A 19004-nucleotide genomic window follows, 5' to 3' on the forward strand; every position below is an offset into this window, starting at 1 on the left:
CATGTGCATGCACACATACACAGGCACATACATGGATGCACACTCATGCCATGCATATATACATGCATGCACACATGTGCATCCACACAGTAAGTCACATGCACACGTGAGCACACATGAAAACACACAAACACATGCACATACTCCTGCAATGCACATGCACACAAATATATGCATGCACACAGGTGTATGCTCAGATAGCACACTCACACATATGCATACAAGCACACAGGCAAACACACGACACATGAACAAATGCACATATGTATTCATGCAGTGCACTTGTGCACATATACACATGCAAACAGCTGTGCATTCAGCACACTCACATCAATGCACATGAAAACACATGTGCACACACATGCAGTGCAATACATATATGCATGCACGTGTGCCCACACCATACACCCACACATACATGCATGAGCACACGTGCACACACAGAAACCACATGAATGCATGAGCATGTGTATATGAAATACACATGCACACATGAGAACATCCACACGTGCACATGCATGTACATAGACATGCACACGTATACCCAGGCCCTGCATTGGAAAAAATCCAAAATGTGGCTTGGTTGCAAAGAGCACATGAAGAGCTGTTGAACGCAGAGGTGCCCAGCAAGAAGCATGGACCTATACCCGAAGGTGGTTGGGGGAAGGTTGGGGACACCTGGGTGGGCAAATGGCCCCCCTGAGGCCCAGGGACAGATGCAAAAACCCAGCAAGCCAGGAGGGTCTTTGAAAAAAAAAATGTGTACCACATGTGACATTTCCCATGTGAGGGAAGCATTGAGATCATACTGTGTTTTCCCTGTGCCCTGTGATTTTGCAGCTGACGTGCCCTTTCCATGGAAATATATAGCATTCCTCATGCTAGGATTGCGTGTTCTGTGTCAGGCAGCTGGGCATGGGAGTGCAGGCTGTGGGGTGGAGCCTGGGAGGAGAGTTCCTAGTTTACCACTGTGTTCCGGCCGTGGGGTGTCCTGGGGAATGGAGGCCACCTCCTGACACCAGAGTTTCTTGGGTTCTGCTGTGAGCGAGGAGTGGGAGAAAACAAGACTCTGGTCTTAGAAACCTTCCGAGTCTCGTACGCCCTTGACTGCCGTTTCTGAGTATTTCTTGAAGCTTGGGAAGGATGAGTCACTTTAAGGGGATTGTCCTATTTTGCTTTGTTTTGTTTCTTTAGTGACGGTGTCTATGATCATCTTCTGTTTATGAGGGTGAAATTACAGAAATAAGAAAGGTTACACGTAAAATAATATCTGTATTTTACTTTCACATGTGTGGGGGTTTTTTTTTTAATCATTCCTGCTGCTTTTTTTTTTTTCTTTAACATTCTGACAGTTCTCTCTGCTTATTACTAAGTCCTCCTACCTTTCTAAAGAGTATGTCTTTCTTGCTAAACAATACATTATGGACTCTTGGAATCTCTTTGTTGGGGTGGAGGGGGTGGGGACTTGCCCTGACTTGCTAGGAATGCCCATAGGGTTTAGAAGTCATGTCTACTGCTGAGGCACTAACAAAGGTAAGCCTTCAAGGAAGCACTGTCATTTCCGGGGAAGAGAGTTTTGAGGAAATTGAAACAGTTACGAATTGATCTAGCAGTCCCTCTACTAATGTATCTACATATAAAGATATGTAGAGATGACTTTTTTTTTTTTGAGATGGAGTCTCCCTCTGTCACCCAGGCTGGAGTGCAGTGGCATGATCTCTGCTCACTGCAACCTCTACCTCCCGGATTCAAGCGATTTTCCTGCCTCAACCTTCTGAATAGCTGAGATTACAGGCGCGTGTCACCACGCCTGGCTAATTTTTTTGTATTTATAGTAGAGACGGGGTTTTACCTTGTTGGTTGGGCTGGTCTCGAACACCTGACCTCGTGATCCTCCTGCCTTGGCCTCCCAAAGTGCTGAGATTACAGGTATGAGCCACCGCACCCGGCCCCAGAGATGACTTCTAAACCTTCAGGGTATTCCCAGCAAGTCAGGGCAAGTCTATATATGTATATATATATATATACACATAATTTGTATATATATATATATATAATTTGTATATATATGTATATAATTTGTGCATATGTGTAATTTGTGTATATATATAATTTGTATAAATATATAATTTGTGTATATATAGTATGTGTATATATAGTATATATATAGTATGTGTATGTATATATAGTATGTGTATATATAGTGTGTATATATAGTATATGTAGTATGTATGTAGTATGTATATATAGTGTGTGTATATATAGTATGTATGTAAATAGTATGTATATATCATGTGTATATATAGTATGTGTATGTATATATGTATATATGTGTATATATGTATATATGTGTATGTGTGTATATACATACATATGTATATGTATGTCTATATGTATATGTATGTATATATATGTATATGTATGTATATATATGTATATGTATGTGTGTATATATATATGTATATATATATTTGGGATAAGGAAAGGAAATCCGTATGTCAAAGAGACACTCCCTCCCATGTTTATTGCAGCACCATTCAGAGTAGCCAAGACATGCAGTCAATGGAAGAGCCCATCAAGGGATGAACGCGGAAAGAAAATGTGCTATATCAACTCTGTACATTCACTAAAAGTCATTCATTTGCACACTGAGAATGAGTGCCTTTCATGCTATGTAAACTATGCCTCAATAAAGCTATTAAATGAACAAAGAAAATAGGGTATATTCACAATGGAATGGTATTCAGCTTTAAAAAAGAAGGAGGTTGGCTGGGTGCTGTGGCTCATGCCTGTCATCCTAGCACTTTGGGAGGTCGAGGCAGGCGGATCACCTGAGGTCAGGAGTTCAAGACCAGCCTGGCCAACGTGGTGAAACCCCATCTCTACTAAAAATACAAAAAATTAGCTGGGCATGGTGGCGGGTGCCTATAGTCCCAGCTACTCAGGAGGCTGAGGCAGGAGAATTGCTTGAACCCAGGAGGTGGAGGTTGCAGTGAGCCAAGGTCATTGCACTCCAGCTTGGGCAACAGAGTGAGACTCTGTCTCAAAAAGAAAAAAGAAGGAAGTCCTGCCATTTGCAACAACATGGATGGAACTGGAGGACATGATGTTGAGTGCAGTAAGCTGGACACAGAAAGACAAATACCATCTGACCCAAACACACTTATGTGGAATCTAAAATCGTTGAACTCATAGAAGCAGAGTGGAATGGTGGTGACCAAGGGGTTGGGAGTGAGGGGGTGGGGGTAATTGGGAAATGATGGGTAAAGGGTACGACGTTTCCATCAGATAGGAAGGGATAAGTTCAGGGGTCTACTGTACTCAGGGTGACTGTGGTTAGTAAGAATGCATTGCATACTTGAAAATGCCTAAGACAGTAGCTTTGAACTGTTTGCACCACAAATAACTGTTTGCACCACAAATAGGCAAGGTAAGATGTAAATAAAGAAAAAATAATACAACTTCAAAAAATACAATTACAGATTTCTATGGAAACATATGAACATGAATGCATATATATATATATATATATATATATATATGCGTGTGTCTGTACATGCGTTATGGTTTATTCCAGATCAGTAGGATCCTCCCTTGCTACCGTCTAAAGATCTGCCGCATGCTGCAGGAGGAGCTGTAATTGCATTTATGATGTCTGGCAAGTGTCCTGTTGTGGAAACAGCCATTTCAGGGCTCTGAAGTTGTGGAAACGACTCCACTCTGGTTGCCGGCATGGGACCCACAGAGCTGTTCCGAGGGTTTTGTCTACTTTCTACTTATTGTTGACACACACAGAAACACACATGCAGCCATGAGTACACACACACACACAGACATACGAGCAGACATGGACACACCTACCTGTATGCACATACTCAAAACACACCTTCACACTATACTAACCTACCCATACACACACATGCACACAGCTACATGTGTGCACACAAAGGACACATGCATACATGCACCTATGCATATGCACACATGGAGACACACCTGCACACTATGCACACCTACACATACACAAACCCACAAATGCACACACCCATACATGCACACACATGCACACACAAACACACCTACACATATAAACACGTTGACACATGCACACATGCAGCTGCACACATGCACATGAAAAACACATATACACACTACACTCGCCTACACATACACACACAAACTCACATATATATGCACCTACACATATGCACACATAACACCTACACACATGCACACAGAACCCACACATGCATCTATCCATAGGCACACAGAAACACACCTACACACTACGCACACCTACATATGCACACACAAACCCACATGAACATGCACTGACACATATGCACGCAAAAAACACACATACACACAGAAACCCACAAAATACACCTCCACACTTACATAAAACACGCCTACACATATGCAAATATATAAACCCACACATACATGCACCTGCATATGTGCACCCACAACACATGCATACACATATACACACACAGAACCCACCTACACACCCCATACATGCACACAAAACCCACAAATACATACATGTGCACTGCAAATGCCCAAATACACATGCACACGCACACACACCCACACACCCCTGTGACATATACATGCACACTTCATTTATACACGCTGGAGCATAGCCTGGTCGTTTGCACCTGCTGTGGAACTGGACACACTTCCGGTGCTCACAGGGCTCCTGCGGGTTGTTCTTGGACCCCTCACCACCCAGCACCGCCAGGTGCTTCCTGACGGTTGAGAGATGTTGTACACCTTTGGTGCTGAGGAGTGGGGATGCTGGATGTTGACAACTATCCTAACTCTTCCTCCAGTTGACCAAACAGTCCAAGTCGACTTTTCCAAATTTTCCTGAATTTGGCTTTTCTTCAGTGCGCCAGAGATGGCCAGCCACGTTGAAGTAGCATTGAAATTGTTGTAATTAAAGACTGTAGAAACAGGATAGCCTATCAATAATTCGGCATGACAGTTTCCTCATTCTGTGGGATTCTATGAGATTTTTTTTTTTAATGCATAATGCATGTGTCTTTCTGGGTTGTCTAGTGTTTCTACTATATTTTGGTTTGTAATTACAGGAAAGTTGCCAATAAAAAAGGGAGAATTTTGTTCCCCATGTTGTTTTCAGTCCATATTCAAAATTGTTATTCATCTGTTTGAAAGAAATTGGCCTGTTAAGAATAATACACAAAATGGTCATGTTTTTCCACTATTTTAATTTCTACTAAGCTTGAAGCTCATCATTTATTTAAAACCTAGGCTAACGTATTCTTACTCTTAGGCATGGAAGTGAATATTTAGAATGAGAAGAGAAATCACAGCACCTTGTAAATTTTTTTACGTTGCTGTTTTAAATATCACAAAAAGTCAGAAAAATCGCATATCATTTTTTATCTCTGTAATATTCAAATTTATTTTTATTTTTCTTGTTTCTAAATTGACTCTTTTTTTCTCTCTTAGATGGTGGTTTCGATTTATCCGATGCCCTTCCTGGTGAGTATCAACATCGTTTTCTAAAATCCCATCAATATTTTGTGTTAACATAGTATATACAGGCATATCCCAGCCATTTCCAGCTAGGTTCTAGACCACGACAATAACGGGAGTCAGCAATTTTTGGCTTCCCAGTACATGTAAATGTTATGTTTACTCTCAACTGTAGTCTATTAAGTATGCAATAGCATTACTTCTAAAAACAGTTTACTGTAATTGAAAATACCTTATTGCTAAAAAATGCAGATACAGAGACAGGAAGTGGGGCACGTGCTGTTGGAAAAAATGATGCCGAGAGTCTGGCTTGGCACAGGGTTGCTGCAGACCTTCCGTTTGTAAAACACACAGTATTTGCAAAGCACCATAAGACAAAGTGCAGTGAAGGAGGTCCGCCGGTATGTGTCCACCTGCCTTATTATAAAAACTAGACTCATAGATGACGAGGAAAAGCAAGATGCCCTCATTAAGATAAACGAACCATCCTGGTGGAATAATTCATACTCCTGTGACGGTCAGAGGCCGAGCAAAAACTTGCCAGGTGCTTGGGGAAGGGGTTAGAGGAGGTGAGCAAATGGAGGTCCCCAGGAGAGAGGGGCGTCCAGTCCTGGCGTCCTCCCTCTCGAAATCGGCACCTGCTCTCTCCATGGTGCCACTCCTTCCTTTTTCTGCAGCTCTTCCTGTCTCCCACTCCTCACCCAGAGCCCTCGGTGAAGGGCATGGGAAAAGGAATTGAAGGAATTCCGTCTTATCACTCTATCAGCTTCTGGGTCTTGTCATCCCTTTGTATTTGTTTTCTGGGGCTGCCAGAAAAAGGTGCCACCAACTAGGGGCTTAAACCACAGGGATTTATCATCTTCCAGACCTGGACAACAGAAGTCTGAGATCAAGATGTAGACAGACCCATGCACCCTCTAGGGGCTCTAGGGGAGGGTCCTTCCTGCCTCTTGCGGCTTCTGGGAGCTCCAGGTGTCCCTGGGCTTGTGGCGGCATCACTCCAGTCTCTGCCTCCTTCTCCGTGGGGCCTCCTCCTTTGTGTCTGTGTCTCCTTTTCTTTCTCTTACAAGGACACTTGTCATTGGGTTTAGGGCCACTCTACTCCAGGATAATCTCATCTCAAGATCCTTCTCTTAAGCATATCTGCAAAGACCCTGTTTCCAAATAAAGTCTCATTACCAGGTTCTAGGCTTTAGGATGTAGATATATCTCCTGGGGGGACCACTGCTCAATCCACTGCAGTTATATCCAGTTCTTTTTGGTGGCTCTAGGGGAGGATCCTTCCTGCCTCTCCCAGCTTTTGAGGGCTCCAGGCATCCCTGTGCTTGTGGCTGCATCACTCTAGGCTCTGCCTTTGTGAACACTGGTCTCTTCCCTGTGTCTCCATGTATCCAAATGTCCTTCTTATAAGGGCAGCAGTCATTAGGACCTATCCTAATCTATTATAACCTCATCTTAACTGATTACAACTACAAAGACCCTGTTTCCAAGTAAGATCACCTATTGAGGTTTGGGGTGGGTGTGGATTTTGGAGGAATGCTTTTCAACCCAGGACAGGTCCCTCTTCTTTTTTTTTTTTTTTTTTTTTGAGGTGGAGTCTCTGTCTGTCACCCAGGCTGGAGTGCAGTGGCACGATCTCAGCTCACTGCAACCTCCGCCTCCCGGGTTCAAGTGATTCTCCTGCCTCTGCCTCCCGAGTAACTGGGATTACAGGCATGCGCCACCATGCCTAGCTAGTTTTTGTATTTTCAGTAGAGACGGGGTTCACCATGTTAGTCAGGCTGGTTTCAAACTCCTGACCTCATGATCCGCCTGCCTTGGCCTCCCAAAGTGCTAGGATGACAGGCATGAGCCACTGAGCCCGGCCACCCTCTTCACTTTTTTATATTTTACTTTTTTTTTTTTTTTCTGAGACACTGTCTCACTGTGTTGCTCAGGTTGGAGTGCAGTGTTGGGATCTTGGCCCACTGCAGCCTTGACCATCTGGGCTCAAGCAGTCCTCCCACCTCAGCCTCCTGAGTAGCTCGGACTACAGGCATGTGCCACCTCACCTGGTAGAGTGAGCAACACGGGGTCTCACTGTGTTGCTCAGGTTGGAGTGCCACGGTGGGATCTTGGCTCACTACAGCCCTGACCATCTGGGCTCGAGCAGTCCTCCCACCTCAGCCTCCCCAAGTGCTGAGGCGTGAGAGGATTGCAGACGCGAGCCACTGCACCTGGCCAGCTTTTAATTTTATGTCCTGTGGTGCAGAGCAGATGGTTTGAGCGGAAACAGTGCTGATGGGGATCATCTCTTTCCTGACCACCTACCCCTTCTTGGCCCTTGGGAACAGCCGTTCCCTGCAGTGGGAGGTGCCCTTAGTCTTACAACCTCTGCCTGATTTGCCTGATTGGCTTCCATTCTCAGAGGGGGCAGCCTAGGCAGAGGCCTGACGGAGCCAAAAGTGTGTTTCATATGAGAAATGTGAACAGCCTTTCAGCCATCAATCCGGTGTCTCTCCTTCTCATGCATAGATCTCGGGCTCTGAAAGGGCAGTTTTTCTCCTAACTTTGCCATTCTCCTGCGTTCCGGGCTTACTTCTCAGTCACAGTCCCATTCAACGTCAAGAAGTGGAGAAGGGCTGGGCGCGGTGGCTCACACCTGTCATCCCAGCACTTTGGGAGGCCGAGGTGGGTGGATCACCTGAGGTCAGGAGTTCGAGACCAACCTGGCCAATGTGGTGAAACCCCATCTCTGCTAAAAATACAAAAAATAAGCCGGGAGTGATGGCATGCGCCTGTAAGCCCAGCTACGCGGGAGGCTGAGGCAGGAGAATCACTTGAACCCAGGAGGCGGAGGTTGTGGTGAACGGAGACCACACCGTTGCACTCCAGCCTGGGTGACAGAGCAAGACTCGGTCTCAGAAAAAAAAAAAAAAAAAAAAAAAGAAGTGGAGAAGGGGCTCCTGGTCTCTGTGGAAACCATGGCCAGTAGCAGCCTCTGTGCCTGCCTGTCTTCTGGGCTCAAGAGTTGTCCTATAAACCTCAGCTCAGTGTGGGCTGGTGAGAAAAAACAATGCTAAAAACATTCTCCAACTGTTTCCAAGAAAATGAAACATCCTTAACCACAAAAGAGTTGACACTTGTTTTCCCAGCTGCAACTTTTACTGACTGAAATGTCTTTATCTCTTTAGACAATGAAGACAAGAAACCCACTGCAGTCCCCAAGAAACCCAGTGCTGGTGAGAAGGGCTTGTTCCTAGTATCCAAAGAAAAAGAGCAAATCATTTTCTCTGACAGCAGGATGAGACTTAGGCAACTAGAAAGAAGAGAGAAGTGATTTGAGTGCTCCAGATGGAGTCTGGTTAATAGTTAATACTGGAATTGTGTTATGATGTTGCATTTCATGTAGTGATTCCAGTAAGAGAATGGTTGCTGATGTGAAATGTTTTGGGGCCATTTGGACAACATCTCCATGTGCTTTTATTCTAAGGGTCTGAGTTACTCTGTCTTTAGATTTTCTTCCCTTTTTTTTTTTTTTTTTTGGAGATGGCGTCTCATTCTTGTCTCCCGGGCTGGAGTGCAGTGGTGTGATCTCGGCTCACTGCAACCTCTGCCTCCCAGGTTCGGTGATTCTCCTGCCTCAGCTGCCTCAGTAGCTGGAACTGCAGGCACCAGCCACCACACCCGGTTAATTGTTGTATTTTTAGTCGAGACGAGGTTTCACTATGTTGGCCAGGCTGGTCTCGAACTCCTGACTTCAGGCAATCTGCCTCCCAAAGTGCTGGGATTACAGGTGTGAGCCACCATGCCCGGCCTGTGTCTTTAGATTTCAACTTCCTGGGAGAGAGAGCATTTGGTGCTGAGATCTCCCCCATAATGACCAACAAGTGAAATCATCTCTCAACCTGTGGGCACACACCTCATTTGTTCTCAATGCTGTTCTTTCTGTTTTTTTTTTTTGTTTTTTTTTTTGAGATGGAGTCTCGCTCTGTCACCCAGGCTGGAGTGCAGTAGCGCAATCTTGGCTCACTGCAAGCTCCGCCTCCTGGGTTCACACCATTCTCCTGCCTCAGCCTCCTGAGTAGCTGGGACTACAGGCGCCCGCCACCACGCCCGGCTAATTTTTTTGTATTTTTAGTAAAGACGGGATTTCATCATGTTAGCCAGGATGGTCTCGATCTCCTGACCTCGTGATCCACCCGCCTTGGCCTCCCAAAGTGCTGGGATTACAGGCGTGAGCCACCGCACCCGGCCCACAGTGCTGTTCTTTCAAACAAAAGTCAGAAACAAGAGCCATGTGATGGAATTGCCCAAGGATCAACCCCACTGGCGCATAAACAGAGTAAAAATGTTGCCAAAACTTACGGCATCAGTGTCTTACAGCTAAGACACTGTCTTGTCTTAGCACTTCTGAGTTTTCTAATATAAAACATTAATAGCTCCACTTCATTATTGGGCTTCCTGTCTAGAATGTCAGCTCATGAGCAAAGGGACCCTGTGTCCCCAGATCCTTGAACTAAGCAATCGTGCAGATAGCACCAATGAGTAAGTGTTGAGCGTCTGAATTTATACTATCATAGTCTCCTTGAGGAAGGGACTGGAAATTCCCGTACGTGACTCAGGATGGCTCAGTACATGCTGTTGGGTGGATGCCAGCAACCATTCCTCCATCTTATTGGGTTTTCAAAATCATTCTTCATACTAGAAGACAAGATCTGAGGCCATGGTGAACAGTCACATGAGTTACGGAGCACATGTGGGTTAATAGAGCCACGTTTTAGACACCCTCTAGCCTAAATCTGATCACAGTCATCTGTCCCCTTCTCTTAGGGTCTACCTTTCCAAAGTTGTTAGGGACCTGGGAGGAGAGGATGATGGGATGGGGAGTCAACAGAAGAAAATCATGTGCAGGCAGAATTGGAATTTCAACTTGGTCCAGGCAACACAATTCATTTATAAATTACTTTATTTCTCTCTCTCTCCCCACTGCCCCTCCTCTGAGAGCTTCTCTCCTAGCTTTTTCTCTATCTCTGTCTCTCTGTTTTTTACTCTTTTTATCTGAGAGAATAGTGATGTAAAAATGGTCAGGAATTCACTTTTTCTAATGAGATCCTGGTCAAGCTGATATTCAGAAAAGTATTTAGCAATGTGGGGCTGTGGTGTGTTTTTGATCTGTTCATGAGGTCATTCCTTCCTCGTTTCTCTCTGGAATTTGGTATTAACTGCTTTTCCCCCTCTTTTAGGGGATGACTTTGACTTAGGAGATGCTGTTGTTGATGGAGGAAATGGTGAGTATTATCCTTTAATCTCTTCTGCTGCTGACCTGCTTATTATCACCCAATTATGATCATTTCAGAGAGAATTCTCCCATTTAAATTATAAAGGGAACCAGTTTTCACAGTGGAAACCTAGGGAACAGTTGTGTTGGTTTGTTCTTGCTGTTGTCGTTGGGTTTTTCTTTACAACCAGTACGTGTGCTTTTATTTTAAAACTCTTACAGTCTTTGGAAGGACATGAGACAAATGTGCCTACCCTGGCCAGGGCTGGCTTCGTGAGCATGTGACCTGTGCAGTGGCACAGGACCCCATGGCATGTTGGTTTGGCATGCCACCATATTGGTTTACTGCTCTGTTGCTGCCATCTTGGAACACTTAATAAAATTTGAAAAATGGGTCCCACCTTTTTATTTTGGCCCCAGAAATTCTGTAGCTGGTGTGGACACCCACTTTAATTTGTACTGAACATACTTGAAATTAAGAACTGTGGCTTAAAGTTGATGGGAGGAAACTGGCAGGAGACTGTGTGTGTACAGGTATCCCCACCAGGACAAAGGCCAAGGTCCAATTTCTGTTCAGGAAACCATCTGTATATAAACTGATGTTTCATTTTCTTTACTGCAAGGCACTTATAATTGCAACTCTCATCTTTCACAAACAGACGACCCACCACCACCGAACCCACCCAAACCGAAGCCAAATCCAAACCCCAACCACCCCAGTTCCTCTGGTAAGAGTCTCTGACCGTGTGGGATGTCTTCAGGTTGTTCAGAATTCAGTGATATTTATGTCAGCTGAGAGGAGGTGATTTCAGATGAGTGTGTGCTTACTGTTGACTGCCTGTGCAGTCTAATGCCCATGTTCATGTAGTGGAAAATGTACGTTTCAAAAATATATATTCAGCTTGGATTTTATTTTTAGTTTGCTTTTTTTTTTTTTGAGACAGAGTCTTGTTCTGTCACCCAGGCTGGAGTGCAGTGGTGCCATCTTGGCTCACTGCAACCTCCACCTACTGGGTTCAAGTGATTCTCCTGTATCAGCCTCCTGAGTAGAATTACAGGCACACACTGCCATGCCCGGCTAATTTTTGTATTTTTAGTAGAGACAGGGTTTTGCCATGTTGGCCAGGCTGGTCTCGAACTCCTGACCTCAAGTGATCCGCCCACCTTGGCCTCCCAAAAGTGCTGGGATGACAGGTGTGAGCCACTGTGCCTGGACTAGTTTGCTACTTTTACTTCCAAGTTCCATCTTATGGAACTTCTAAAAAATTGCATACAAGAATTTAAATGTAGACTTGATAAAGAGAAAAGTATTGGCATACACATTTCTTATGGAGAAGCTAGTGTGTTTTAAATCTTTCTGCCCTTAAATATTTAAGTCAGTTTTCCTGACATATCACAGCATTTTCAGCGTAATTTGAATAGCACCAGTTTTTTTTTTTTTAGCTGAATGGTTGTCGAAAGTTTATATGTTTAGGGTTTTTTTGTTTACATATTTAATTTTTAACACAGAAGAATATTAATGATGTTCATATCTTGTTGACATTTTGATGGCTATTCGTGCTAGTATTTTATATATCTTTTTTTTTTCTTTTTTGACATAGGGTCTCACTCTGTTGTCCAGGCTAGAATACAGTGGTGTGATCATATTAAATATAAAAGCATACCACAGCCTCCAACTGCTGGGCTAGAGAGATCCCCCTGCCTCAGCCTTTCAAGTAGCTGGCGCTACAGGCACACAGCACCGTGACCAGTTAGTTTTTTCATTTTTTTGTAGAGATAGGGTCTCAGTATGTTGCCCAGGCTGCTCTGAAATTCCTGGCCTCAAGCAGTCCTCTTGCCTCAGCATCCCAAATCTCTGAGATTACAGGCACGAGCCACCTCACCCAGCCTATATAGTAATCTAAATGAAATAAATTTTAAATAAAGTTCCAAGTCTTTTGTTTGTACTGCATTGTAACATTACTTTTTGCTTACTGATATTCCATGAACATGTTTTCATGTCATGTAATCATTTCTATCTTATGAGTTTTACTGATAATCATGTACTATTACATACTACATATATAATTATATACTTCAACTAATCCCTAATTCTGAAAATGTTATGTTTCTTCTGGCATTTTAGAATTATGAATTAACAAAGCAAATCTGAGTCAACTCCATGCACTATTTTTATTCCTTTGAAGACATTTCTAGCATTCAAATAGTTTAGATCAATGTATATGAGTACTTTCATAGCTTTTGACCTGGTTGTTAATTTGCTGCAGAATTTTACCAATTTATTTTGATGCCAGGGGTGTGTGCAAATGTCCCTGTCTTCACACCGTCTCCAATATTAGTTATCACCTAGGAAACCTTTGCAAATAGTGTGAAATTTTCTATCAACTTTCTCCTGGTTTCATGACTTTACTTTTAAAATTAAAAAAAAAAACCTGCATCAATTGGCCGTGGATACTTCTTATTTTGTGTATTGTATGCTTTACCTTTTATTCTTATATTCTGATATGACATTATCGATTTATAAGCCTTCTTCATTTATTTACAGACGTAAATATTGCCAGCATGCAATATTATGCTCACGTTTTTCCACTTTATTTATGGTTTTTTGTTTTGTTTTGTTTTGAGACTGAGTTTAGCTCTTCTTGCCCAGGCTGGAGTGCAGTGGTGCCATCTTGGCTCACTGCAACCTCCACCTCCAGGATTCAAGTGATTCTCCTGCCTCAGCCTCCCGAGTAGCTGGGATTACATGTGCCTGTCACCACACCCGGCTAATTTTTATATTCTTAGTAGAGATGGGGTTTCACCATGTTGATGAACAGGCCGGTTTTCATGAGTTTTTCCTTTATTCTAAGACATGAAGACCCTTGGAGGAGTTCCAGGTTGACAGGTGATGCTGTATTTTGTTTCCTAGGTAGCTTTTCAGATGCTGACCTTGCGGATGGCATTTCAGGTGGAGAAGGTACAGTTATCTTGTTTTTTGTCTCTTTTCTCTCTCCATCCCATGATGCCCACCTGCTCTGCAGAATCACTACAGGGTCTAAACTCTCAGCTCTCTGTGAACTCACAGTGAAATGTTCAGCCATCTCTGTGAGAACTCTGCCTGTTTGCTGAGGCTTCAAGGATGTGGGAAGTAAAGGCTGCCCTGTAGAGGTTCGGTCCTGGGAGAAGAGTTCAGGGCCCAGGCAGCTGCCCCACTTTTCTGAGGGACAGGGCCTGTTGAATGGGCCCTTCTCACCACCTCCTCACCCATCCATTCACCTGTGTGTTCTTGCAAATAGCTAGTATTGTTTCAGCTTCGTTTTATTAGGCTGTTTTCTGTAATTTAAGGAATGTGAATATTAAAGCCCTGAGAATAGTGATAATGCCTGGGAGTACGGGTTCTCAGAGTACCCCTAGAGTGTAACCGGCAGCACCCCAGCTCTGTAGCTGTGTAACATGCACCCTTAGAGTGTAATAGGCAGGACCTCAGCTCTGTAGCTGGGTAACATGTACCCCCATAGAGTGTAAGAAGCAGGACCCTAGCCTCTTCACGGTCCTGGCTGTGAATTTTTCCTTGACTCCAAATCTTCCCGTTGCAGACGTTGCTTTTGTCTTGCAGGAAAAGGAGGCAGTGATGGTGGAGGAAACCACAGGAAAGAAGGGGAAGAGGGTAGGTGCACCTGGCTTCTGTCTTCTTGTCTCTCCCACATGGTGTTGAGAAGGGGAAGCAGAATGTCTGAGAGCTGGGGGACTGCACTGGCATCGGCCTCCTAAAGCTACTGGCAGGAGGCACGGGTGTTCTGTGCCAAGTGCTCCCAAGTGATGTAGCTGCAGAGGTCTCCCCAGCAAACCAGCCCTGCTCCAGGTGCCCACATGACCTGGATTGTATGTTTGGTCACCTGCCCACGATGCCCTGGCTGGCGATCTGACCCCTGCATCACGCTTAGCCTTGTCCTTGTGTTTACAAAAGCTCCTACACTCACCGTAACGATCAGAAGCTTGTGACGCAGTATCCTCGGTTGCGCTTGGCCCTTGAGAACATCAGTAACCAGGTGGGAGGTCGGAATGTGGATCACTCCCACCCTGGCTGTAACAGGCATTGTGTTCTCCATGGAAGTGCCGGTGATGTATCTCCTGTCTCCTTTTTCGTAACCTTTTCCCTTAGATGGGACAAGAAAATAATGACAGAAAGAATTCCTTTTAAAACTGTAAAGAAAACAAAATGAGGTAAGAGAGAAGTAGGGAGGAAGAAAAGAAGGAAGGAGGGAAGGAAAGAAGGAAGGAGGGATGGAGAGAGAGAAGGAAGGAAGGAGGGAAGAAGGGAAGGAAGGAAGGGAGGGAAGGAGGGAGGGAAGAAAGGAAAAGAGAGAGGGAGGGAAAAAAGGGAGGAAGGAAAGGAAGGAAAAGGAGGGAGGGAAAAAGGAAGGGAGGAGGGAGGGAGAAAGGAAGGAAAGGAGGAAGGAAGGGAGGAAGGAAGGAAGGACAAGAAAGACGGAGGGAGGGAAAAGAAGGAAGGAAGGAGGGAGGAAAGAAGGAAGGAAGAAGAAGGAAGGAAGGCAGTGAAGGGAAACGGAGGGAGGGAAGGAAGGAAGGCAGGAGGAAGGGAGGAAGGAAGGAAGGGGAAGGGAGGAAAGGAAGGAAAGGAGAGAGGGAAACAGAAGAAAAGGAGGAAAGGAAGGAAAGGGAAGGAGACAGGAGAAACAGGAGAGAGGGAGGGGCGAGGACAATAGCTTCGTATTTTAGTATCTCAAATTCTCAGGGACTTTGCTTCTAGCAAAATGCCTGGTTTTAAGCAACTTCTTTGGCAGAAGAGATACTAATTTGGCCAAAGATTTTAACACCTGTTTGCCATTTTAATCACTGATAAAATGTGGATTCTTAAAATATGCAACGAATGTTTGTGGAAAAAGAAAAGTGGGTAGTCTACCCTTGTTTTAGGTATTTATTATTTTTATGGATACAGTTCTTGAATTCTAGGCTTTCTTTGAAGAGGTAGTAATCTGTAGCCCTCACCTAGGACTACAAGGTCATTTTTTAAAAAATAGCTAAGAAAACACATGTCTGGCATGTTTATCTCAGGCCATCGTTCTTGGCCTTCTAGAGAGTTAATGTCTACTATGTCACTTCATCAGGGAGGGGTAGTTAAGCTTGAAAAATCTTTCCATGACATGACTCTGTCCTGCACATATTAAAGACTGGCCGAGTGAACACACCACCCACAGGCCATGTTTGGAGCCAGTGTTTTTGCTGAAAGTCAGATGATTCTCCTTCCTCGTCGTGGAGGGTGGAGAAGATTCTATCTGGAGAAGGGTCCTCTAAAGCTCACATCTGGCATTTGGAATTAAGAATCTCTTCAATGGCCAGGTGTGGTGGCTCATGCCTGTCATCCCAGAACTTTGGGAGGCTGAGGCGGGAGGATTGCTTGAGACCAAGAGTTCGAAACCAGCCTGGCCAACATGGTGAAACCCCTTTTCTACAAAAAATACAAAAGTTAGGCCAGGTGCGGTGGCTCACACCTGTAATCTTAGCACTTTGGGAGGCCAAGGTGGGTGGATCACTTGAGGTCAGGAGTTCGAGACCAGCCTGGCCAACATGGTGAAACCCCATCTCTACAAAAAATACAAAAATTAGCCGGGCGTGTGGCATGCACCTGTAGTCCTAGCTACTCGGGAGGCACAAGAATTGGTTGAACCCGGGAAGCAGAGGCTTCAGTGAGCTGAAATCGTGCCACTGCACTCCAGCCTGGGTGACAAAGTAAGACTGCATTTCAAAAAAAAAAAAAAAAAAAAGCTAGCCAGGGGTGGTGACACACACCTGTAATCCCAGCTACTTGGGAGGCTGAGGCAGGAGAACAGCTTGAACCTGGGATGCAGAGGTTGCAGTGAGCCGAGATCACACCACTGCACTCCAGCCTGGGCAACAGAGCAAGACTGTCTCCCAACAACAAAAAAGAATTATTGCTGGAATAACATTAAAAAAAAAAAAAAAAGGCTGAGTGTGGTGGCTCATGCATGTAATCCCAGAATTTTGGGAGGCCTAGGCAGCAGGCAGGTTGCTTTAGGCTTGGAGTTTGAGATCAGACTGGGCAACATAGCAAGACCCCAATTCTATAAAACCACAGTAATTAACCAGGCATGGTGGTGCACACCTGTAGTCCCAGCTACTCGGAAGGCTGAAGTGGGAGGATCTCATGAGCCCAGGAGTTTGAGATTGCAGTGAGCTGTGATTACGTCATTGCATTTCAGCCTGTTTGACAGAGCAAGAACCCATCTCAAAATAATACACAATAATAATTAATTAAATAGAGATAGATTTAAAATGTTTGCATTGAAACCCAAAGCTATCTTCAAGGGGTGGAAAAGGAGCATTCTAACGATACAAAACGCATTGGCAAATGCACCAAGCATTGCAGGTCTTTGCTTCTTTATCTTCTGCCCCTGCCTGGGCTCTTTCCTCCAGGTTTGATGTCCAGCTCTCTCTTTCTTTTTTGTTTTGTTTTGTTTTGAGATGGTGAATTGCTCTGTCGCCCAGGCTGGAGTGCAGTCGCACAATCTCGGCTCACTGCAACCTCTGCCTCCCGGGTTCAAGCGATTCTCAGGACTCAGCCTCCTGAGTAGCTGGGATTAAAGGCACCCACCCCTACTCCCGGCTAATTTTTGTATTTTTCGTAGAGACGGGTTTTACCATGTTGACCAGGCTGGTCTCAAACTGACCTCAGGCAATCCACCTGCCTCGGCCTCCCAAAGTGCTGGGATTACAGGCGTGAGCCACCACGCCCAGCCCCAGCTCTCTCTTTCCATCTGTCTTCGTCTTTTTTTGTCTCTGCCTTGGTCCTGCTGAGCTTCTGCCCGTCCCTCGCTGGCCTCTCTTCATGTCTCTTTTCTCTCGCTCCACTCCCTCCACGGTCTGACCAGGTCTGCCCAGCACAACTGGGGATGGGAGATTGTGCCTTGCTTTGCCTTCGCGTGTACCATCCTCGGCATGCTTCCTTTGCAAATCGGTCAGCTCAGGCGTCTGAGATGTTCTGAGGATCTTGGTGCTCTCAGACTGACTGTCTCTGCCAGCCACTGCCTCCTGGGATTTTCTCTGCACCGTGCGTGTCTCAATCACGATGCTATGTGCTTCCTCCTGCAGCTGATGCCCCAGGCGTGATCCCCGGGATTGTGGGGGCTGTCGTGGTCGCTGTGGCTGGAGCCATCTCTAGCTTCATTGCTTACCAGAAAAAGAAGCTGTGCTTCAAAGAAAATGGTAAGTCTCGCTCCGCTGGTGCCTCTCCTTCATGCCTTGCTGATTGGAAAACTGTGCTTTCTTTAAAAGGCAGAAACCAAACTCAGGCTGGCACGAAACAGGTGCACGATGACTGACGGTTCGTGAAACTGCTAAAATTCTGGAATCGAACCTTCTGGCTTTGATTTCAGGGCTGTTCTGCCTTGTGTTTTGTTGTGTGAAAGTTTACAAGTTCCTCACTGCTGCAGCGCTTGGGTTGTTTACGTCTACAAAGTGGGAAATGGTTGGTACATACGCCGCGGAATTGTTGCTGGGGTTAGAGACAGTCCTGCAGGAAAGCCTCTACAAGTTACCCTGCAGAGAGCAAAGGTGGAAGACATTTAGCTCTGATTATTTACAATCAATGTCATCATTAGGAGGAGAGCCGTGACCAGGGGGCCACCACGGTCCTTTATCCACCCAGGAGAGTTAAGTTAAAACCCAGCACAAGGCCGGACATGGTGGCTCACGCCTGTAATCCCAGCACTTTGGGAGGCCGAGACGAGTGGATCACGAGGTCAGGAGGAGATCGAGACCATCCTGGCTAACACGGTGAAACCCCGTCTCTACTAAAAATATTAAAAAAATTAGCTGGGTGTGGTGGCGTGTGCCTGTAGTCCCAGCTACTCGGGAGGCTGAGGCAGGAGAATGGTGTGAACCTGGGAGGCAGAGCTTGCAGTGAGCTGAGATTGTGTGACTGCACTCCAGCCTGGGCAACAGAGTGAGACTCCATCTCAAAAACCAAACCGAAACAAAACAAAAGCCAGCACAGCGGATTCCCTTTCTGTTAGTACCAAAAACCCACAAGGCACCCAGGACCTGGGAAGTTTCTTGGATCGGGACTAAAATTTATAGAGGAATTAGGAGGAGGACGTACTCACCATTGCAATCCTCCTAGGGCAGTCAGCAGGCTCTTTGGGACCTCGTATTCAAAAGTCCCTAAATCATTTAGGATCCGCCGTGAAGCTGGGAAGTAAGCTCTGCTATTTGGAAC

At 45.1% G+C, this 19004-nt stretch overlaps 1 protein-coding gene across 5 annotated transcripts in view; it reads left to right on the forward strand.

Moving 5' to 3' along the window:
- The window catches only part of CD99 (CD99 molecule (Xg blood group)), a 51284-nt gene that overhangs the window by 18387 nt on the left and 13893 nt on the right, over positions 1–19004 (forward strand). For 3 of the 5 annotated variants that reach the window (XM_054473353.2, XM_054473354.2, XM_054473358.2), the window contains exons 2-8: positions 5479–5511; positions 8679–8726; positions 10731–10775; positions 11425–11493; positions 13677–13724; positions 14364–14414; positions 17879–17992. In XM_054473353.2, the coding sequence (XP_054329328.1) occupies positions 5479–5511; positions 8679–8726; positions 10731–10775; positions 11425–11493; positions 13677–13724; positions 14364–14414; positions 17879–17992 (408 nt within the window). The remainder of the gene's footprint in view (positions 1–5478; positions 5512–8678; positions 8727–10730; positions 10776–11424; positions 11494–13676; positions 13725–14363; positions 14415–17878; positions 17993–19004) is intronic. The other 2 variants (XM_063660932.1, XM_054473355.2) reach the window with 1 other exon arrangement.

Source organism: Pongo pygmaeus, chromosome Y, assembly GCF_028885625.2.
Source record: "Pongo pygmaeus isolate AG05252 chromosome Y, NHGRI_mPonPyg2-v2.0_pri, whole genome shotgun sequence".
Classification (NCBI taxonomy): domain Eukaryota; kingdom Metazoa; phylum Chordata; class Mammalia; order Primates; family Hominidae; genus Pongo; species Pongo pygmaeus.